The 23743-nt window shown below is 37.3% G+C and overlaps 1 protein-coding gene across 4 annotated transcripts in view; it reads right to left on the reverse strand.

The window, feature by feature from the left end:
• SETD5 (SET domain containing 5) overlaps nucleotides 1–23743 on the reverse strand; it is an 81876-nt gene that overhangs the window by 33003 nt on the left and 25130 nt on the right. The window contains exons 2-8 of one of the 4 annotated variants that reach the window (XM_044921152.1): nucleotides 15681–15740; nucleotides 11524–11710; nucleotides 6629–6734; nucleotides 6094–6245; nucleotides 5697–5755; nucleotides 5004–5182; nucleotides 562–804 (exon numbers count right to left, since the gene is read on the reverse strand). In XM_044921152.1, the coding sequence (XP_044777087.1) occupies nucleotides 562–804; nucleotides 5004–5182; nucleotides 5697–5755; nucleotides 6094–6245; nucleotides 6629–6734; nucleotides 11524–11594 (810 nt within the window). In that variant the 5' untranslated portion in view covers nucleotides 11595–11710; nucleotides 15681–15740. Of the gene's footprint in view, nucleotides 1–561; nucleotides 805–4022; nucleotides 4062–5003; nucleotides 5183–5696; nucleotides 5756–6093; nucleotides 6246–6628; nucleotides 6762–7015; nucleotides 7209–10482; nucleotides 10502–11523; nucleotides 11711–15680; nucleotides 15741–23743 lie in introns of those variants that run through there. The other 3 variants (XM_044921142.1, XM_044921147.1, XM_044921156.1) reach the window with 3 other exon arrangements.

Here is a 23743-nt window from a genome sequence, read left to right on the forward strand (position 1 = left end):
CAGCATGGCAGACACTTAAAGTATTTCCTCATTGAGGAAAAGGCACCAATATTTTTAGGTTTTATTTGTATGCTATTTAGCTCAAAAATCAGAATTTCTTTTTTCAATAATCAGAATTTTTGAATGATCAGAGCTTCTAGGAGACAAGCTCCACTTAATGAACCAGTCACCTGGTCCCTCACAAAAGATAAAATATCATAGAAAAAGATATGATTAAGATTTTAGTGGCTCAAAAAAAAAGATTTTAGTGGCTCTATGTCTAATGCAAGAATGATAAAGAACAAGCTTAGCTTTCTATTAATCTTGAAAATTCCTACTCAGGCTGTATAAAATTTCCTATCCTAATTTATCTATTTTTAATTAATACTTTAAAAATATGTATCCAAACAGTTTCCAGTCACTACCACTTGCTTTTGGTTAAAGATGCTCAGCAGCTGGCTAATTTGTTATTCTAAGAAGCTCATACATTTAAAAGAAATGATAATCCCATTATATGCCCTCTTCCTGGGTTCAGATAAGTCTCAACTACTTATAGGGAGTCTTTTACCCTTTGATCCTTACCTGCATTTGGGAACCAATAACTGTATTATTACAGGCCAATTCAGTCTTATTAATAGTGTCTAAAATAGCAGGTTTGCCCACAAATTCCTTGCTAGAATGTAGATGTTGTTCAAGGGCGTTCTGTACATCTGCACTGTACTGATTAGTGAAAGCTTCTTCATACTGATCAGTCCATAGTCTTATCCGATTTTCCCATCCCTCAGTTGTATTCTCATCTAAATTCTGTGCTTCAGAAGGAGAATTCTGTAGAGAACAAAGGTCAGGTAGGTTAGGAGAATCCATGCATAAAAATGGGAGGGAAAACAGGCTGAATTTCCAGAGGAAATTTATTTTCACTTGGCAGCTGGTGTGGCATAGAAGAGTAATGGCCTGGGAGTCAGGGGATCTGACTTCTAATCATGGTTTCATTACCAATGAGATGTGAGGCCTTGAACAACTTCTTAGACAAGCTTAGTTTCCTCATTAATAAAGTGAGAAATTAATCTGGATCATAGTCTTATCCCATCACTGTGATTTTATGACCATTTTTAAATCACAGAAATAAATTTTATTCTTATCAGAAGAATGACATCAAATTCATAAGAAAATTTTGATAATAAACGAGAGATACCTCAAAAGATTACAGTTTAAATTTCAATACTTATTGAGTATCTGTGCACCAGCCTAAGATGATATTATTTCACTACTCTCCAAGAGAATTTTTTTGTGTGACTTGTTATTTTCATTATAGAATTAATACATGTTCATTCTAAAAATACATGCGACCTAAATAAATAACCTGTAATCTCGTTTCCCAGAGACAAAGTCATCATTTTGGAGTGTATCTTTCTAGCACTCTATTTGACAGTTTAACAGCTGCACTCTGAAGAGGTGAGGTGGGGGCAGGGGAGTCCATAGACGGAGTGTAGAAAATGCTGGGAGGTACTTTGCTATACTTCTTTAGGAAAACCACTGCCCTTTATGGTGACAATATTGAGAAAAGATTATTATATCTCAACAATGTTATCCTAAACAGTTTTTATGTTTGAGAATACAGAGACACAGTTTAAGTCTGACACATGTTCTCCTCCATGGTGTTAAAGACTTAAAGTGTCATCAGAAAACAAAACCAACACCGACAGTGATGATGTCATACCAATGATGACTAGAAGGAAAAGATACCATAGTACCAAAGCTACTTGCAAATCCATGTCCATACTCAAGTTGCAAATACAGGCATAAGAAAATTAAATGTACTTTCCATGAATGACAAAGAAAACATTTATGTCTATTTTAACAACTGCTTTCTTTCACTTTTGTGTCACTGCGATTGACTGTTGTCTACCATCCTTTCCCCAAGAACAGGGAAATGAAAGGAAAAAATTAATGCCTTTGTTTTCTACCCTTCTCACCGGAGTCCAAAAGAATGAACAATAAACAAAAGGATCTAAGAAACATCTGGGGCCAACACACTGAGAACACAGTATCACCTGCTTGAGGTTATCAGGAGCAGCTAAGCAAAAGAAAAGTTCAAAACCTGAGATTGCAGGGGTGCTTATCAGACTGGGGATTAGGGGTGCCCAAACAGTATTCCCAGGTTTAAGCATTCAGTAGTAATCACTAAACCAATGACTTACTACACTTAATGTATACTGGAAGCCACTGTCACATTACTAGCTGTTGTTCACTAATACAACTCTGACTAACTACTCTGCTATTCCATTCTTCTGGGTACTCGAGACCTTAACTCAGTGCATTTTAGAGCATGGTTCTCAAGCAGAGGTGATTTTTGTCCCCAGGGGACATTTGGTAATATCTGGTAACAAAATAACATTTGATTACCACACCTGGGTGTTATGTGTTATTGGCACCTAGTGGCTAAGAGTAGTCTCCAGTAGCCAAGCTTTTGACTTTGGGATTAGAAATCTAAATGATAAATACTTCCCATTGTTATGGCTCTCAACCACATCTTTGGTGATGCTCTTACTAATAATTAATTCTGAGTACAAATTTGTAACCCAACTCAGTTTCTGATATAAGAATCAAAATAAACTGACAGTACTTTTTTATTATTTAAATTTTAAGATGCTTATGGAACTGTCAACATCAACAATACAAGCAATATTTACACGTAGAGAGGTTTATAAATAGTTTTCAGGGGCAGCTAGTCAATAGCTTTCAAAAGGTTTCGAACATTTGGAGGCAAGTTACAACAGTTAGCTGATACAAGAGAAAAGGGCTTAATAGCTGGGATCGGGGCTATGTCTGCCCCATAAGTCTATTTAAGGTCCCCTCTAAGCAAATGAGACAAAAATAGAGGGAGCAGCTAAGGCAAATGTAACCTCTTACAGGAGAGAGATTTAGCAAAAGAATAACAATTAGGCTGTATTCCAAGACATCCCAGGACTCTGATGCTCTTGGGCTCTGAGTCCTCTCTCATCGCTTTTACAGATATGTACAAGTGTGTTTATAGGTATATGCTAGGTGAGACCTTCAAATTTTAGATGAAGTGTCACCTATGATCTTTGGTAACATCAGTTATATTGGTGTTCCATACATACTTACGTATATTAACCTTAATAAAGCTTTTCCTTACTATAAGATTTTAATGTTTATGCCATCTAACTGTCAACAGCAAAGATCCTGCTTCTTATCATTTACACATTTAGGGATAGGAATTCTTATAGAATTAAATTAGACCTTAATTCTAAGTAAATGTTTTAAAGCCATAAGTAATGAATTGGGAGCTATGCTGTCCTCCTACATATACAAAGGTAAAGGAAGATACCAGACAGTATAATCAAATCTCCTTTGGGCAAACTGTTCTTTATCACCCAGTACCTAAAAGTCCTTTTAAACCATTGCATGTAATTTCTCAATTCTCCACCACTATCCAGTATCACTTTATAAGCTCTTATCATGTGATAACTGAAGAAAAGAAAAACACTAGCATCATTTGAATTTTCTATACCAAACAGATATTGCAGGAAAAAAACAGTTCAAAACTAAGTAATTCCAGTAAGAGTAATTCCTATCGATAATACTACCTTCCTAACTGATGAAATTTATCCTTCCAACTGGTGATTAAAGCCCACATGGTGCTAGGGTGGGTGCACAAGAGATCCTGTATCACTAGAAAAACCTCAGTCCTGAGGTTGAGGCCAATTACAAGGACAAAACACATCAGCCCCATTTTGTTTGGTAAATGTCACTTACCCCCCTTCATTCCCCCCGCCCCCCCCGAAAAGCAGCTAATGAAAAACCAGTAAATGAAGGCTGATTACAGAAAGGGAAAATATTTCAGAAAATGGCCAAGAAAACCTACTTTGGAGAAAGGCTCTATGAAAACGGAATGGCAACAATTACAAACTAACAAAAAGCAGAGTCCAAGATTCCCAGACCATCAATGTCAGGAAAGAAGCTGACCAAAATGCAAGATCACAGTGAAGTAAAACACAGCATCAGGGAAGAATACCCCTTACCTTCATCCGCAAGGACTTCCGGGATCCCTCTCGAAATGCCTATCCCAAAGAGGAAAACAAGTAGAACAAAACAAAACTTGGTACCAAGAATGACAGTTATACCTATCTGAGACTAAAACTAAGGCAAGAACTAGTGTTTTAGTCTGTCCCCTTTTCCCTAGGTAACAAATACAATGGAATCCCCCACGCTATTATCCAAGAATAGGGGTAGCTCAAGGCCAGTGAACTTTGAGGCTAATTCTAACACTTTCCATGGTGAATCTAGGTAATTAACAGGGAAGAGCATGCATCACTTAAATCCTATATGCACCCCTGGCACTAGAAGAAAAAGTAAATAAAAACATTTCATAAGGTTGCAGATTTACCAGTTTTGAAATTAAGAAGAAAACAAAGACCAATCCCCTTAACAAGGGGTAGACAAGTCACCTAGGAGCAACAAAGTTGCCATGATGGGGAAGAAAGAACACAAAACAGAAGAGGTTTCTCCTGGAGACTTTTTAGTTGAGAATACAGGAAAGTGACCACAATACTGAGGAAGCCTAGATCATTCAAGAGATGTTTCCTAACTTTTTTGAAACAAGGAAAAAACAATCAACCCAATGACATGAGGTGGGCATGTACCAGGACAAGAATTTCAGACTATGCCTTGGGATTGAGGAGGTAGGGAGATAATGAAGGACAGTGGAAGCCTAGACTGGAGGCTGCAGCACATACGGGCTTGGCCAGGTGGGGCTGGGATTTCATACCTGGGATGGGGTTTGGAGTAGAAGAAACTTTGTGCCAGTTGTGATGGTATGGAGTGGCAGAAGAGAGGTTGGTCTACATGTTCACAACATAGATTAGCCGATTTTTGCAAGCAGAGCAAAAGTGGCCCTTCAAACATCTGGATCAAACTTCTTAAAAGAATTTTGGTGCCTTCTTGTTCCAAAATTTGGGCTATTTCAGACATATTTCTATTTAAGATACTTTTACCCTCCGTACCTTGATTTTCTTCGTCTTTGCTGCTGCACGACCCTTTTCTGGACTCTTCTTCCGCTTCTTGGGTTTGGTTCTTCTAACAGTTAAGGTGATGCTTGTAGGTGTGTGCTGTGTTGCTGTGTACAACACAGTGGAAGGAGAAAGCTCCTCATCCCAGCTTTCTGTTGCACTGCTATCCCCACCTGAAAAAAAGTTATTTCATAGTTCACACGCTGTACAGTGTCAAAAGTTCATTAAAAAAAATGCTTATATATCTTTATACCTTTTCCATACTTGGGAAGTCATAACTTCCATTAACTCTGTCATCTGTAGAACATAAATACCCACCTTTCTTATGAAAACAAGGTTCTTTCTCTATCACTGGCATTAAGCAGAGAAACTCTGTTCTACATCGTATATATTTTCCCCCTTGTACTGAGTCCCCAAGCTCCATCACCTCAATGTGTTAACATAGAAAAAGGATCTGTTTTATTTGGTATGTGTGCTCATAAGGAATATTTTGATTGCTCTGGGGCTAAAATGTTGTTTCTGGAGACATTAATTCAGAAGAGACTTACACAGTGGTTGTGAGAAAACTGCTTTCTCTTTCCATGAAAAGCTAGGGACCATGGGGACTTACAGGAATTCTTGAGATGATTATTTAAATCACAAAATATTTATCTGTCAAAACATGGGCCCAACCCATTTTTGGCTCACCTGATATGTTGTCCTGCTTCCGCCGATGAAGTCTAATAACCTTCCCCCTGCTCATTCCCCTAAAGAGGGAAAATAAACTTAAAGTAGTCCTTCCAACAGCATGCAGCACATCGTCGCACACATGGGAGAAGTGTCTCTGCATATACTACCCCCTTCCTCCCACCTACCAAATGTTTCCAGGACATTAAATTTCATATCAAATTCAATAGCTTTAACATCAATCTCTCATTCCTTGTTGTCAGCAATTCTCACCTAGTGCAGAGAATTCGAGCCAAGGAGCACTAAGGAATCATCTACATTAACAAACACAAGAAAGAATACTTTGAGCTTTTCCCTACTAATAAGAAACCCTAATCCCAGCAACCCAGGCTTGAATTGAGATGGAGCATGATCTTACCTGCACTTGTCACAGTTGAGAAGGAAGCCATCCTGAGAAAGACCACAAGGACACCAGGTAGGAACAGTCTCTCCTTCAGAGTTCGGGCTGTCTCCACAGCGTTCCTCTACGGGCGACGGCAGGCCATTCAGGTCAGAACGAGGGATGATCGTCTGGACAGGGGGAGAAGCAGGAGGTGTCGGAGGAGGAGGGGCTCCGTAATTATGATCCTGAAAATAAGATTTTTTAAATCAACAGTGTCCAAACACTGGCCCCTCTCTCCCCTAAAGTATGGTACATATGGAAAGAAAGAAGAAAGTAGTACCCTTTGTTTTTTGGCTTCAACCAGGAAAGTGATAAAACAAAATGCCAAGGTCAACTGGGACATAAAAACAAGAACAATGATGCAGGGCTAGACGTCCGCTGGAGGCAGGGAAGTGCAAAAGGGGCAACTTCGTCATGCTGCATATAAACATTTCAAGAAAGTCACAATGTATAAGAATGGATTACACTCCAGGAAGATCACTGCTCTGGAGAGAAACAAATGCATACTCACAGCATAAGGCAGTCCTCGACACCCATGCCTCTGAGTGGTCCCATAATTATGAGTGGAATACACGCTCTTCTCATTAACTGCTGGACTAGCCTCCACAGATTCAGGGCTGCACAAAGGCGAAAAGCAACGCATGATAGCATAACACCTAATCTTCCCTTAAACTAAGACTTTAACTTCCCATGCTAACCCCTCCTCTTTTCCACAACCACCAGCCACTAGAATAAGAGAAGGAACTCAGTGAAACAATCTGATTAACATAACTAAGCCTATAAATAACAGGAGTGTCATTAAATGTGGACTTGTGTGTAACATGAAGCCAGTACAGGCAGATGTCTCAAGGCAGGCACCTGGAATACAAGGTGTCCCTAATGACAAACACAAACGTACCAGCTGAGCAGGGAGTTTCCCCTAGAGAAGCCACTCTGGGCTGGTTTAGACTCAGAACTATTCTTCTTAATTGGATCTCTTAATACTTCCATGAAACCTCACATGACATTTGCAGTGAGTGAGATGATGAAAGTGCCTTCTGCACTGCCCCAGGGACCAGGCCCTCTTCCATTCACTACCAAGACAGGATACCCTGAAGAAAGTACAGGTAAAAACAACGGCATCTTATATTTATCATACCTCTCATCTTGATGAACCCCCAAACACCTTTCAAATATTAGAGTAATAATTTCTCATCTACCGATGACATGCAAGCATATCAAGGACACAATTACTTAACAGCTGCATGGTAATACCACAGAACTTCAAAATAATCAAAACTGTACTCAGAGGTTACTGTTTACTGACAAATAATAAGAGGAGTTGTGGCTACCATTCTGAATCGCCCATTATTTTTAGGTGCTTTTATATACATTAATTCATTTACTCTGCAACTAGTAAACATGGTAAATAGCACCCCATTTTTACAGAAGAAGTAGTTGCGGTGGTGAGATTACGTGACGTCACCAAGGTCACACGCTGACAGAGCCAGAATTTGAAACAATGTCTAACTCCAAATCCTGTGGTCTTTCCACTGTGCCTAACTGGTTTGGAAAACCAGGATAACATTCTATCTTTAAAGAAAATGATATGAAAATTTAAGTAACCAGGCTTATTGAGAAGCCTAGTTTAATATCTTTTCATACACTCACTGAGTGGAAAGCAAACTGTTCAAGTATAATTTGTTAATATAAAAACATAAATGTGTTCAAATTTAGAAATTGTAAGCCTTTACTTGATAATAAAAAGGCATAGGTAACAAAGGACAAAATACAAGTTTGGGGAAAAAAGAACTTTTAACTCTGATTGTTACCGGGTTAAGTTTTAGGGAATTTTGAAAGGTAATTAAGGAATGCAATCGTATGACTTTGCTGAACTCAATAATGGATTATCTGTCATTTAAATTAACTAGAACAGAGATTCACAAATTAGAAACTCCAAGGACACATATAACTCAGCCTTGGAGATCAAAGGGTCTTTTAGGGAATCAAATAATGCATAGTTTGCTTTAATGAACATACGTTTTTCCTGCTTGCAAGTATACAATACACAGTACTTGGCAGGAATAAAGTGTGCAGTTCAATGTGGTGCAATGTCAGCTGAGAAGTGAGGGATAAAAGAAAATTCTGAGATATGTCCAACTCACCCAGTTATATGCTCCAAAACTGTGAGAAGGGATCTTATTAATAACAGCAAAGGTAATTTCTAGGTGAAGAAGAACTTTAGACATAGGAAAGTATTCTGTTAGTGAAGTGCATGCATTTTATTCTTTAAGAGTGTCTGCAAGATGGGAACTGGGGTGGGGGTACATCAAGAATGCAGGTCAGTATTCTTGAGAAAAGATGATCTGACATGGCTCACTGAGAGGCAATCAGCTCTGAGTATTAGGAAACAGGTGGGGTTTCCTAAATGAAACTGAAGGCAAACAAGCATTAATAAAATGAAGGCAGAATTTAGTTTCTATGATGGACAGTTAAGAGAAAGTAATAACTTTCAACATTGTTAATTCACTAGATAAACAAGTATTCCAAAAAAGCTGTACGTATTTTATATAAGAGATTTTGTACCATTGAACACATGGGGTGAAACATGGCAGCTATTTATTAGAAATGGAATTTTTCTGGACGGGAAAAAGGAAAGTGGCATGAAATAAAAGATGGCCATGGAGATGGAGCTATGTTGGTTGTATCTTACCCATCTCCAACTGGGTAAATATGAACATATGCACTTCATGTGCAAGTCTAGGGAATAAAAATAAAATGTATTTTGTGGAGGTTAAAAGGCCATCCTACTGGACAATGCTTTCTAGTAAAGCACAGCATTTAATATATTGCTATGCATGCCAAATATTAAAATTTAAGCTCATATCTTTTGATGAGGAAACTCTGCAATTTCCATGCTGGCTATTAATTAAATAGTTACATGTTGATAGATAACTATACAATTTCCTAGGTTATTTCTTGACATATATATCAGCTCTTATCTATATTTCAAAATATGGATTAAAAATCTGAAGTGTTAGGATTGCACTTCCTTATTAGCCAACCATTTTACGCAAACGTAATTATAGCCTATGTTTGAACTAGTATGACAGTTGGGCACATACACAGAAGCCATGCTCACAACAGATATTGCCATCAATTGTGTTTTAAATACAACACGTAACCTGCTGCTATAATGCTAACCTCTTGGAAAATGAAACTCATTTACAGCAGAACTGTAAATTCAGAAAAATCCTTGCTTTTATTGTTTTATCTAGAGGTTCTCCTACAAATACATAAAAAATGCATAATGCCTACTGTTGTTATCAGATTTAAAATCCCATGAGATAAGGTCTAGGTCTTTTACTCAAGTTGGGTATGTTGCCCTTCACACCAAGTTTAATTTTAGAGTGCCCAGAACAGTAGAATATGCATGACAGTGAAATATGCACAGTGAAACAACAAATATCATCTAAAATGTAACAGAATGGTACATAAGCTAATTGCCGACATTCTCTTGCTTTGTAGAAATACTAAACGAATAACTGTATAACAGTATCAGAAATCTGTCAAGAAATTACAGATGAAATGTTTCAGGAAATAGAAACATCATAGTCAAATTTTTAGGCCAAAAGTCTGCAAATACTTCTGGACTCCCTAGCAGCATTTATGGGTGGTGATCTCTGCACTCTGGGAAAAACACGTTTTTAAGAATAATTGCTTTAGGTTTTTTTCTCTATTAGTCCCAAAGTCATTGATTTAATCTCTCTGTTGAAATTTCTCACAAATGTTAATGCTCTCTACCTGTGTAGTTTGTTAGTCAATCCATGTAAGAGGTAGTGGTTGACTTTATAAAATTCTGTTAACACCATACAATTATAGTTCCTAATGCAGGAAGATTTTTTAAGTACTTGGGAAATAGTTATAAACTTGGAAGTCTCAGCTACCGGCATAACTGAATCTCTCAGGCATGCAAAAACAAACAAACAAACAAAACAAAACAGGAAAAAAAAGCCCTGGAAGGAACACAATTCCACCCTTCCCATCCCCCACCCTCCATCTTCCTTTTTATATGGGAATAAGGCCAAAAACTTTCAGTTCTCAACTACCCCAAAATATAGTATATACTGCTTCTTGGGGTAGCTTCATTTTAAGTCTTCCTCTTTAAGGAAGACAATAGACAGTTAAGTAATCCTAGGTGGCTTTGTGAAGAAAACATACATGCTCTTTACTACATTCTCAGTTTTAAGGAAGAAAACCACTATTAATCAGGGATGCAGTTGAACCCAGAGCTCTGGTACAGTTGCTTTGCTTTGCTGAAGGGGGAAGAATCCCCAGGGACTATGAAAATGGCAAGAGAAACAGGGGAATTAGAGCAACACCCACCTCACTCAAGAAGTGGCTGTGGGATCAAGAGTCTGAACTGGACCTGAACATATTCAAAACACCAGGATTTTTCCAGCCCAGACCCTAATCCCTGGTACTGCCTGGAATAGACTTGGCTTCTGGGGGTGTGCTGCCCCCTAGGCCCCTTGGGTCTCTTTCGCTGGACTTTCACATCCTGGTGTAGTGCCACTTCGTCTTGAAAGGTAGGGGGCTTCCACTTCCTTTCTGTAAGCAAGGAAGATTGGGTACAAGGGAGGTAAAAGGACAAGAGGGGGAATCTGTGAGCAGGGGGAATCTTGGACAACTTAAAAGAGAAGGGATACAAAAGGCTAAAATTTTTTAAACTGTGAATAATATATAAAGTTTTATAATGAAGGCCTACCTTCATTGCCATTTGGTATTTAAATTCTTCAAGAATTGAGTCTATTTTAGGGATTGGGCTTTTCGACAAACTCTGAATTCCTAAAGCTGCTCTTAGCTGAAAAAAAAGTTTGGTACCACTGATTTTGAAGGTCCTCTTTCTAGGCAATGAATATTATATAAAAACAGATGACACTGCTTTCAATGTTTTCTACCCCAAATATGAGAAGTTCTAAGTAACCTGCCCAAATAAAGTTTTAGCCCCTTTACTCTAGAACAGTGAGAAGTACATAGGAAGAGGCCTTCAAGGAAAATCAGTTGGAGAGAACTCCTCATCTCCATCCTCAGAATAATCATTAACTCTATAGAAGCACGTAGTGACACCTACTTTATTTCAATGTTCCCCACCCATCAAAACAAATGAAAATGTCATCACTACTGTGCAAATTTAATTCAATTATATTATTTACTAAGAACCCCCCCACCCCAATTCTTTTCCTTCCCTTTCTAACTCTTTTTTTCCCTCCAGCTTCTATGGGCAAAAAGGGAAAGGTCTAATGTCATTTACAGTGGGCTAGGCTTGGGTTTAGAAAATACTGCATACTTATTATTAGATGCCCATAAGAAAGTTATTTACACACAAACTGGTAACGCATCTACTACCCAGAAAGTAGCACTTACTCTGATCCAGCAGCCATATCTGAGTAGGATGTATCTGGTGTGGTGACTCCCAGAGGGATTGCAATGCTCATGACGTCCAATACAGCACAGAGTGGAAATCACGGGGTCCTATTAATGGAGACTGGCCACTCTGAGAGTGGGGGTGAGCTGCACAGCCTTAACCAACATGTTACGGACATGAGGATTCCTGCCACAGAAAAGGAAAATATCTAATAACCAGAAAGTTCTTTACATTTACTCTAAATGCTACTGAATATTTTCCCATTTTTATTTATTTGTAAAAAAAGATTTATATATTAGAGGGAGAAAGTGCATGAGCACGAGCGGGGAAGGGGCAGAGGGCGGGGGGGGGGGGGGGAGAGAATCCTAAGCAGACTCCCCGCTGAGCACGGAGCCCAGCATGGGGCTTGATCTTATGACCCCGAGATCACAACCTGAGCCAAAACCAAGAGTCAGATGCTCCATCAAGTAAGCCACCCAGGCGCCCCTATTTTTCCATTTTTTTTTTTTTAAAGATTTTATTTATTTGACATAGAGAGACACAGCGAGAAAGGGAACACAAGCAGGGGGAGGGGGGGAGGGAGAAGCAGGCTTCCCACAGAGCAGGGAGCCCGATGTGGGGCTCGATCCCAGGACCCTGGGATCATGACCTGAGCCAAAGGTAGACGCTTAACAACTGAGCCACCCAGGCGCCCCCCTATTTTTCCATTTTGAAAGTAAGTCTTTTAAGGGATAAATATAAAACAAGTACAGGAAAGGATCTACACATTGTCCTATTTTATTGTGTACTGAATTAATGTTCTACAAAGTGAGGTAGCAAAAGTTATGCTTACTTTTCATTTCTATTTCAGTTTTTTTCTTTTTAGCTAAAGGGGGAATTATAGTCTGCCTAGCTCGCTAGCATTTCTACCATTCTACAAATGCTCATCAAACAAAATTTTCTGGCAGCCCAGAACTCACATAGTAAGCTTTAATGTATAGGATGGCAAATAGAAATATCAAAGTTTAACTAAATTCTTTAACAATTAAAGATCTTCATTTAGAGGCTCCTGCCTGGCTCAGTTGGTGGAGCATGCTACTCTTGATCTTGGGGTCATGAGTTCAAGCCCCATGATGGGCGTAGAGCTTAGTTAAAAAAAAAATCTTCATTTAAACTTTTTTCCCCTCTAGGCCACAAATAAATGTAGTTTTACCAGCAAACAACATTATTTCTTCCAGATTAAATATGATGATAAAAGAGATGTGTTTATATTTCACCGGACACAGCTGTTCTTATTGCCTTCTTATAGCATAGAAAACTCTTTTCCCTCTTTGAAACCATTTTTATTTTAACTGTAATTTTGGGAGAAGATGCAACTGTCTTAACTATATTTGTGAGGTAACATCCACTGCTAGGTATAAATAAAAACATAAACTATAAAGAGTAGTTTCATAATAAAGGTTAGAAAATTTTCTATGGAAAACCAGAGAGGACACCTTGAGTTGCTGACCATAACCAGTGGAATTTGGGAACAAAAAGACTCACAAACTACTAACGTGTAAAAAGCCAAAAGTACATTAAGAGAGTGGGGCGCCTGGCTCATTCAATTAAAGCATGTGACTCTTGATCTCGGGGCTGTAAGGTCGAGCCCCAAGTTGAGTATAGAGATTACTTAAAAATAAAATCTTTGAGGGACACCTGGGTGGCTCAGTCGTTAAGCTTCTGCTTTCGGCTCAGGTCATGTTCCCAGAATCCTGGGATCGAGTCCCACATCAGGGAGTCCGCTTCTCCCTCTCCCTGCCGCTCTGCCTACTTGTGCTTTCTCTCTCTCTCTGACAAATAAATAAAATCTTAAAAAAATAAAAAATCTTTGAGGGGTGCCTGGGAACTCAGTCGGTTAAACATCTGACTTTTGATTTCGGCTCAGGTCATGATCTCAGGTTGTGAAACTGAGCCCTGCATTGGGCTACCACGCTCAGCGCGGAGGCTGCTTAAGATTCTCTCTCTCCCTCTCCCCCAACCACCCCCTTTTCTCTCTCTGAAAAAAGAAAAAAAAGAGTATATTAAAAGATTTGAAGGTATGGTGCAGAGGGGAAAAAAGTAAACTCTGTGGTTTTGTATTAAACTATTGAAAGAATGAAACCAGAGGCATTTTATGTGGGAGGGAAGAAAGTCAGTGTGAATGTTAAAGACCCAGATTAATAAAGAATTTTGCAAAAAGACTACAAAAAGAGTCATGATTGATTTGCTGAATCATCTTAAGATAAATAAGACAAAAGAAAAATCAATTACTTAGAGAAATTTAATGAAATGAAAAGTATGTGATACGAAGTCAATCCAGAGAATTAGTGCAAATTTTAAATGACCATATAAGATGCCTAAATCATAATTTGATACACAAGCAAATTAATGTGGATAAGAAAACCAACTGTGAACAGTGAATCAGGCCAAGATTTTTAAGAACACATAAAGATAATATTACTCTCTTGTGTTATTTTAGAATACTAGAAACAGCTATAAACTAAGCAGTCCTTTCTGGCACCTACACTCTAGAGCTGGATCTCATCAAGATCTAGGACTCTCCAAACCTGGGTGAAGGCAAGACACCGGTTCCTACAACTAGAGGCGACATATTGCTAAACTTGGGACTGAAATGAAAAAGGCAAATTTTCCTATTGTTTCTTTACAGCTTACAAAAGAGAAGTGACTAATATAACTCTTTGGACCCAACTGACACATAAAACATTTCCTTTCCCTAACAATATTTCTAAACAGATTTAGGCAGTACATCCTCCAAATCTCTGAGAAATTGAAATAAAATCTACAAATAATAGGAGAGAATACTTATCAAATAAGCTCAAAAAAATAGTTAAATATTGGGGATTGTTGGTTACAACTATTCCTCTAATTTTATTATCACTCTGTAACTTGAACTAAAAAGAAAAAACAAATGAAAACCAAAAATCCCAGAAGTTGCCTGGCTTGATAATCGGAACAGAGTCTGATAATGATCATACCTCCCCTTAACCAATACAGGAATCTCAATCACGTGTTATATTTTCACTAAAGGATAAAAAAAGTCATTCAACTCCATTAAAAAGCTTCTGTCATAGCCATTACTATTCTATGCCCATAAAAAAAAAAGTAGGCCTCTAGAAGAAAGACAACTTATTAACTTAAGCTGATAGTTATTTTTCTGAGAGTAATTTTTAAAAGATATACTAAAAGGAAAAAATGGGAAAATTATTAGATAGTATTTCCTTAATGAGTGAATAAATGATTAACACATTCCTTACTGAAATCTCAATCTAGCTAATTTGGAGACTTGATAAATACAAGAATCATTAACTACTTAGCTATGAATTTCTCTTTCATGAATTCCTCCATCTTCCTTTTGTCTAGTTTTACAAGACTCTTCCTCTCTTCTGATGAAGACAATCATTATAGATCAGCATGGCCATCTTCTAAATAATGCTTTTACATTAAGTGATGGGCATTAAGAAGGGCACTTGATGTAATCAGCACTGGGTGTTACATGCAGCTGAAAAATAACTAAATTCTACCTCTGAAATTAATACTACACTTACCTGTGAATTAACTTGAATTTAAATAAAATCTTGAAAATAAATACATAAAGCTTTCAAATTATTAGGCTTCTTAAAACAAAAAACTGTTAACAAAATCAAATTTCTCATATAACCCTGAGAATCATTCCTTCCCTAAATAACACTCTGCAAAACGTAGCTATTAAAATATTAACTGAAGACTTAATAATCTATATGCAATATTTTATTACAATTACTCTAATCTTATAAGCCAAGACAACAGACTCTTAGTATAGTTTACCAAGCTTAGCAGTACAGAATTTATTAACTTATCTCATAGTATGGAGAGGTGTCCTAGAGTGAGAAGTTAACTCTGTCTCTAGGTAGAACAATTTCAAGGTATCTTTTACTTATTCAATTTTCTGTCTCTTTCTACCATAATATAAACTCTGTGAGGACACGATTTTTGTGTTTTTGTAGTTCCAATGTTCAGAATGGTGTCTGGCACACAGAAAGTGTTTAAGAATGTTTGCTGAATGAATTATGATCACCATTATCTCAACATATGATTTTAGCATTCATTACAATATAAAAATTAAAACAAATGTAAAGGATTTACTAGACTCAGTCACCTTTTTATAGACCTCCAAATATGAAGTCCCCCAAAATTATCTGCCAGTAGCTCTGAAGACCTAGAAAAAGTTGAGACACAGATTAGTACAGAAAGAAATAACAATAATGGACACGAAGAATAGAATTATACAGAATATTTTCTTTTTGGGGGGAAAGACAGAGGAAGAGTGAGCAAACATGCGTGTGCATGAGTGGGGGTAGAAGGGGCAGGGGTGGGGCAGAGGGAGAGAGACAATCTTAAACAGGCTCCATGCTCAACATGGAGCCCAATGCGATGTGGGGTTCAATCTCATGACCCTGAGATCATGACCTGAATCGAAATCAAGAGCTGAATGCTTAATGCCACCCAGGCACCCTGAATTATACAGAATTTTTTACACAGTAATTTATTTCATTTCTACACATTGCCTTGTTAATCATCCTATGTTTCATTTAGTACTTTATTTCTGTCCTTTAACCATATACCCTATTTTCCTATAAAGCCAGAACCTAAATAAAGAATGGAAAAGGAAATTATTTTTATTAGACTTAAGAAGTGGAAAATATTATGTTACTGGGTAATACTCTTTTCTTCAAATGAGAATTCTCTCCCATTTCCCAAGGGACTTAATCCCTCCTAGGAAATGCTTCTCCACTGACCCACTCCCAAATGCAGATGCTTTTCTTTAACCAAATATCAAGTTTACTCTCCAATCAGACAAGGACCTACCATCACCTATTAAAGTATAAAATCATATTACTTCTCCCCTTCCCCCACATTCATGCCACTTATCCTCTTGTTCTACTTTAAAAAAAAAAAAAATAAAAAGACAAATGGGAGTCAATTCTACTTGTGGTCAACTCCATGATGGAATATGTGGAAAAATAGAGCCTTAATAAACTATCTACCCTCCAAATAGCATAGGAAAATAGGCGATTTTGAGGGGGGAAAAGTCAAATTTAACATTAGCCAGAAGAGGGAATTAATAACTAAATGTTAATATATTATATATGTGAAAAGAGCTGTTTGGGGGATTCCATTTACCAAGCAATAGAGAGGAAATGTACTTTTAGGATTCTATTTACCAAGCAATAGAGAGGAAATGTACTTTTATGTCAATATTTTGTGGACTTCTAAATTTATAAAAAATTGGAAAATAAACTTTTTTTTAAAAGATTTTATTTATTTGAGAGAGCAAGAGCACAAGCGGATGGAGGGGCAGAGGGAGAGAGGGAGAAGCAGACAACCCACTGAGCATGGAGCCTGATGTGGGGCTCAACCCCAGGACCCTGAGATCTAACTTGAGCCGAAGTCAGACACTTAACCGACTGAGCTACCGAAGCACCCCTAAACTATTCTTCAGAAACAATTTTAAAAGAGCATATGGAATTATTATAAAAATAAAAGGTATGAAGGTAACAATAAAAGGAAGAAAAAAACAAACCAAGGAAGAAGCAGACTCCCTTAGCAACAACAAATAAGAAAGAAGGTAAGAAACGACAGGAGGAAAAAGAGAACTAAATATATGAATGTTCAGTAGGGGGAAAATGAATACATCAGAATTTCAATTTAACATCAATTCAATTCGTATCAATTTGTTTTTCCAGAACTATTCATCAGAATCCACAGAACACTAGTAAGTTCTTGGGATTCAGAAGCAGAACCAGCCAGTCTCCCAGTACTGAGTACTCTTTTGAGAAGTCACCATTTACACACACACAGTTTCTGGAGAAAAGGCTGTTAAATAGAACATGACAAAAATGTTTTATAATTACCCGTCTTTTTAATTGGGTTCAGAAATGGTCAATAGTTTCTGTATGTGTCATTCTGACAGTCTCTTCTCTATATGACTTGCTGAAAGCACAAGACCCGTGTGACCTATTTGGTCACTCTCAGAGCAGACAGACAAAAAGGGTTTTAAGAACAATTCCAACACAGATTTCAGAAAAAGAAATTGCATCAGCCAGGTGAGCCGGAAGCAGCTGGGAGACAAGAGTCCAATAAACAGCCAATCCAATGAAAGAAATTCAGAACAAGTCTGCTTCAGTAATCCTGTGAAGAGGACTGGCAGGAAGAGGAGTGCCGCTTTAGAAAGAGAACAGGCCTCATATGCTTCAGACCGTCTTTGTACTGAGGCTGTGGACCTTGGCCATTCTCCCAGAAATGATGCAATCCTGATGAACAAGATCTGCTGCCAGAGAAACAATTGTTAACAGCCTATGCAGACAGCAACTCAGCCAAGGAGCAATCTCTGATCAACTCTCTTCACAAACCCCCAGAAAGCCAAATCTCTTCCTCAATTTTGGCTTCTGACAAAACATGTAAGTGAATACACATTTAAATACATACGAACAAGCCATCTTCCCAAAATGTCCCTTTTCTTTTAATTGTTTGGTTTTTCAATATCAATCATCCATAACTAAATTTGAAATAAAACACTGAGAACATTTCCACTTTTATGAATATAGTCCTCCAAGCATATTAACAACAAGGTATTAAAAGCAAGGTATTAACAACAAGGTTGAAATTTTACACTTATTTTCCTCACTCTCATTAGAAAACATTTTGAAAAGTAGTAGTGGCTTCCCTATGTACGAAAATCACTCTGGAATCTAGGACCCAATTATGAGATTTCAAAGGACAAACATGCACATTCACTAGTTCAGGGCCAGGAAAGTATATTTTATAGTTATTTTTGAAGTTATGTGACTCAATATGTTAAAGATAGGCAAGTATTAGAGAAAGAGAGAAAATCTCTTCTTGTTTAGGTGGACATAAACAGTAGGTCGAATAATACAACAGTCTGCAAAGCAACAATATTACTTCAGATCTTTTAAGAGGGTTAATGATTATTTTCATCATATTAGCAACAACTTACTGTTTTGGAATCTAAATTAAAAATATCCTCAATTTAGGGGCGCCTGGGTGGCTCAGTTGGTTAGGCGACTGCCTTCGGCTCAGGTCATGATCCTGGAGTCCCAGGATCGAGTCCCGCATCGGGCTCCCTGCTCGGCAAGGAGTCTGCTTCTCCCTCTGACCCTCCCCCCTCTCATGCTCTCTCTCTCTCTCTCATTCTCTCTCTCAAATAAATAAATAAAATCTTAAAAAAAAAATATCTTCAATTTAAAAATCCTCCCTAGATTCCTCATCTCCTAGGTCTGGTTTTAATATTAAATTGTATATACAATACTGCTATAAAATTATTAGGATTTTACCTCCTCATTTACTAAATAAAAGACCCTGGGGGCGCCTGGGTGGCTCAGTTGGTTAAGCGACTGCATTCAGCTCAGGTCATGATCCTGGAGTCCCAGGATCGAGTCCCACGTCGGGCTCCCTGCTCAGCAGGGAGTCTGCTTCTCCCTCTGACCCTCCCCCCTCTCATGTGTTCTCTCTCTTTCTCTCAAATAAATAAAATCTTTAAAAATAAATAAATAAATAAAAATAAAAGACCCTGCATACAACAACTCTTAGTTCTCTAAGTTCCAACTAGCCATAAGCTATAATCAACCAAATTTCTTCCTTTCAAAAGCAGTAACTCTTAAACTGTGATTCACTAAAAACACAAGCATCTACAATGTCTCCTGAAATCAATATATTCAGCCCAATCTATTATCCCTATTTTTAAACTATTAAATAATGAAAATGAACAGATGGACAGAATAACTCTAAAGTAATAAAAGATCTACAGTAGGCTCGTAAGTGAATAAATTTAAGTCAGTTAAGAGGAAAAAAATTTTAGAAAAGTTTTGAAAAAGGGTTAATATAAAATAGCCATTAATTAAGATTCAATTTCTGAACCTACTGATCATTCAAAATTTTGTTATACATCTAAGTTGAATTTATTCTTAAATATTTAAAAAAAGATTTATTTATTTGAGAGAGAGTGCACGCACTCATGGGAGCAGTGCGGAGAGCACAGGGAGAGGGAATCTCAAGCAGACTCCCCGATGAACACAAAGCTAACTTGGGGCTTGATTTCACAACCCCTGAGATCATGACCTGAGCCAAAACCAAGAGACGCTCAAGTGAATGAGCCACCCAGGCGCCCCTATTCTTAAATACTTCTATACTGGGGTGCCTGGGTGGCTCAGGTCATAGATCTCAGGGTCCTGGGACCAAGCCCCGCATGGGGCTCCCTGCTCTGCGGGAAGTCTGCTTCTCCCTCCCCACTCCTCCTGCTTGTGTTCCCTCTCTCTGTCAAATGAATAAATAAAATCTTAAAAAAAAAATACTTCTATACTTCAATTTCTTTTGAACACTTTTACAAATGAGTAAAAAGGAGATAGGGAAAGACTATTAGAAAGTTTTTTTTAACATGATTATTACCCTCAATTTTTAAATCACAGAGCAGTTCAAAATGCAATAAATAAATGATTGCATCTTATCTACAAGACCAACTTGTCTAAAAACTAATGTGGCAGCTGCCATTTATATTCTTATCTTTCATCTTCAACCCAAACTGAAGTATCAAGGAAAAACACTGCCACTGCACTGTAACATACCACTTTTGGCCTTGAGAAAAGAAAAAGTATATTAGGAAAAAGTACTATATTAAGAGGTAGGAAATCTGCGTTCTAGCCTACAACTTAAATATTTGGTGATCTTTTTATATACAATCTTTAATTCCTCAAAGTAAAATCTCAATGGCCTTCAATCTGCTCCAGGTATCTATGAATCCTGGCATTGGCTTAGGCAATTCATGCAATGTCTCAAAGTCTCAGTTTTCTCATCTGTACAATAGAAAGAATTACCTGTTCTGCTCACTCACAGGTGCATATGAACTAGTGTTTGTAGCAAATAGAGTTTAAATGATTCTCTGCAACCTTTAAATGTATGTGAAGAGGAGCTGCTACCTAATAACCTGAATGTGGCCAACGGTTATTTTTACTATTCTTCAACAGTGTGTATTTCAATTTTGCTACTGTAACTAAGGTGAGAAGAGGATATGCCAGGAAACATGAAAAAACAAACAGTGCAGCAAAGGTAAGTGATAAGCATTAGAAGAATTATTGGAAAACAGGAAATGAACTCTAAGAAGAGTTAAGTGTTCAGAGATCTGGTGAAAAGTTCATGTAACTGGATGGTATAAACTCTAAATTAGGCTTATAATCTGAAGCAAGTTAATGTAGGCAAAGAATCTAAAAGTGGTTCAGGGCTGAAGATAAAGAAGAAAAGAGAAAAACTGGAAGTAAACAATGGACACTAAAGAAATTCAGACTAAGGTAATTTAGAGTCAAGATAAAGTTTTCTTTTTCTCTCACCTCTTCTCCTTCAACACTTGTTTATCCCTTGGCTCCTCTGCCTAAATTTATACTCCCTTTAGGGGCTATTAGGCTTGGCACAATAAACAGATGTCTATAAAAGCTCTAAGTTTACTAGAATAGGAGGTAATTAAAACCCAGTTTTTAAAAATCCTATTTTAGTCCGCAGGAAGAATTTCTTTCCCCATGAAAAATTTCATTAATGGCAGTACTACAGACGCCAAGATAGTTGTTCTTGGAGGGGAGGAGAAGTTAGGATAAGAGTACACATCATAAATAATGAAACTAAATACTATGATTTTATATTATTTTAGGTTGACACTGAAAAAAAAGAAATATTTTATGTACACCTGATTTAACAGTGATAAACAGGTATTTACTGCTAAACTAACAAAAGATGCACAGACTCTTTCTATCCTTAAGAAGAATCAGGAAAATTTTAGGCTTCTAAGTATTAAATAAAGATGATACCCTCAAAGAACTTCCAAGGGCTCTGTAAAGAGATATTCTAAAGACTTTCTGAAGGTTCTGTCCTACTGTGTTAGGAGCCTCAAGAGCATGCTTTAGAGCCATACACCACACTAAAAAGGAAAAGAACATCTCACCCCTTTATGTTTGCCTCCTCTCTGTCCAGACTCTTATCATTTTCAAACCCTGAAATAGGAACCACTCTTCCTTACTCCAGATGAAGTGGGTTGTGCACATTTATGAGGCATTAATATCTGTTATACTTTCAGTAGTTTGGGAAAATTTCTCCAGTTCATAAAAAATTTAGGAATTTAAAGTTTACAGTCTATTATTTTACAGATGAAGAAACACTGCTACAAAAATATTAACTTGTAAGAAGTCACATACAAAGTGGTGCCTTCTAAAGAAAAAATATTAAGATTTTAATGTATAGCTTCTATTTATTAAATTACTATTTACTTTAGATAGCAATGTCTGAATCAAAACAAATTTTTTTTTTAAAGATTTTATTTATTTATTTGAGAGAGAGAGAATGAGAGAGAGCACATGAGAGGGGGGAGGGTCAGAGGGAGAAGCAGACTCCCTGCTAAGCAGGGAGTCCGATGCGGGACTCGATCCAGGGACTCCAGGATCATGACCTGAGCCGAAGGCAGTCGCTTAACCAACTGAGCCACCCAGGCGCCCTGAATCAAAACAAATTTTTAAAACTTAAGCATCAATTATTATTGATGCTATGCTAGAAACACAAGTCCAGATTAAAATTCCTGGCTCTCTTGGGATTTATATTATCTAGATTTGCCAGGTTTTTTTTTTCCTTCCTTCCTTCCTTCCCTCCTTCCTTCCACAAACATGAAGTGAGTTAACTACTATATATAAAAACTATGTTAAGTGCTATTTTAAGATGTTTCTTTTACCCAAACCAGAGAGGGTAGGCAATTTGCAAACTCTTTAGGTTTGCCTATGTGCCAAGTATTGCATTTTCACAACCATGAAGGGAAAAAAAATCCTAAAGTGTGCCTCTACAATTAATGAGTCATTCTGAAGAGAAAACAACACCCTCCTCTCAAAAAGACAAAACAAAACAAAACCCCAGACCACTCCATACTTTAACAGTGACACAGAGGAGTCTCTTAAAGGAAGAAATCTCTTGAATTATTTAGACAAGACTTATCACTGACTGGTCTTATGGAAAATCTATTAAGAATGAAGGAAAACAGGCAGCAAGAACCCTCGAAACAAATAGAACCTGACCATACATGTGTCAGGATTAGTAGGCAGACGAGATAGCTAAGTATATAACAGTAAAGGAATTTAAAACTTAACATTTCTGATACGCACAATAGAGTTCCCCTCCCCAACCAATAGCTGTATCTGTATTCTTAACATATTAGAAATAATAAATGCTTGTAAAAATAGGCAAACTTTATGAAAGCGTAAAAAGTAGAAGTGAAATTTTCACATAATTCCACTTCCCAAACATACCCCAAAAATAAAAGTGATAACTCTACAGTTCTATAATCTGCATTGTTCATTTAGCAGGTTTTGGACATCTTTCTATATGCATATGTATAAATTTACTTCCTCTTAAATGATGGCACAGTATCTATCCTATGGCTCTACTATAATTTAAGTCAATCCTGTACAGGTGGATGTTTAGATTGTTGCTAATTTTCCATAACATATATAACTCAACAGTCATGTAACATATGCCCTTCTTTAACATATACAAATATTCTTAGGATACATTCCTAGATGTGGAACTACTAAAATGTCATGAGCATGTATCAGAGATGTCAAACCACCCTCCACCAAGTTAAAACCATTTTACAGTCCCACATAGTGTGTGAAGGCTGGCTACATTTTCTCATAAGGTTTAAAATAATTTCAATTCTAACTCTGCTCATAGAGTCTTCTATTTAGAAGACTACATTCTAAAAGAAAACCCTAAAATGAAAGTCAACTGCAAATTCTCAACAATTCTGATACTTTTACAACTACTGACTGGATGTATTATTGTTCTGTGAAATTCTTATATACTGAGAGATCTCATTTGCTTTTTCACTAAATTTGGGCTGGGATCTTCAAAATAAAACATAGATAAAAGAGTATTTCAGAACCAAAGTATTTTATGGTTGTCCCATGAGATAATTTTTAACTTTTTTAACAGAATGACCAAGATCTAAATTTCTTCTTCCAGTAATGAAAAACTAAACTATGCTAACCACCTATAACCTAGCTAGCCTTTGTAGGGTTCTGATGGGACAAAATGCAAGTAATCTAGAAGATTTGGGCTCTTCGGTTTCAAAGAAGTTATCAAAAACTCTGTTCTAGGGGTGCCTGGCTGGGTCAGTCA

This window comes from Neomonachus schauinslandi, chromosome 1 (assembly GCF_002201575.2).
Source record: "Neomonachus schauinslandi chromosome 1, ASM220157v2, whole genome shotgun sequence".
Lineage (NCBI taxonomy): Eukaryota > Metazoa > Chordata > Mammalia > Carnivora > Phocidae > Neomonachus > Neomonachus schauinslandi.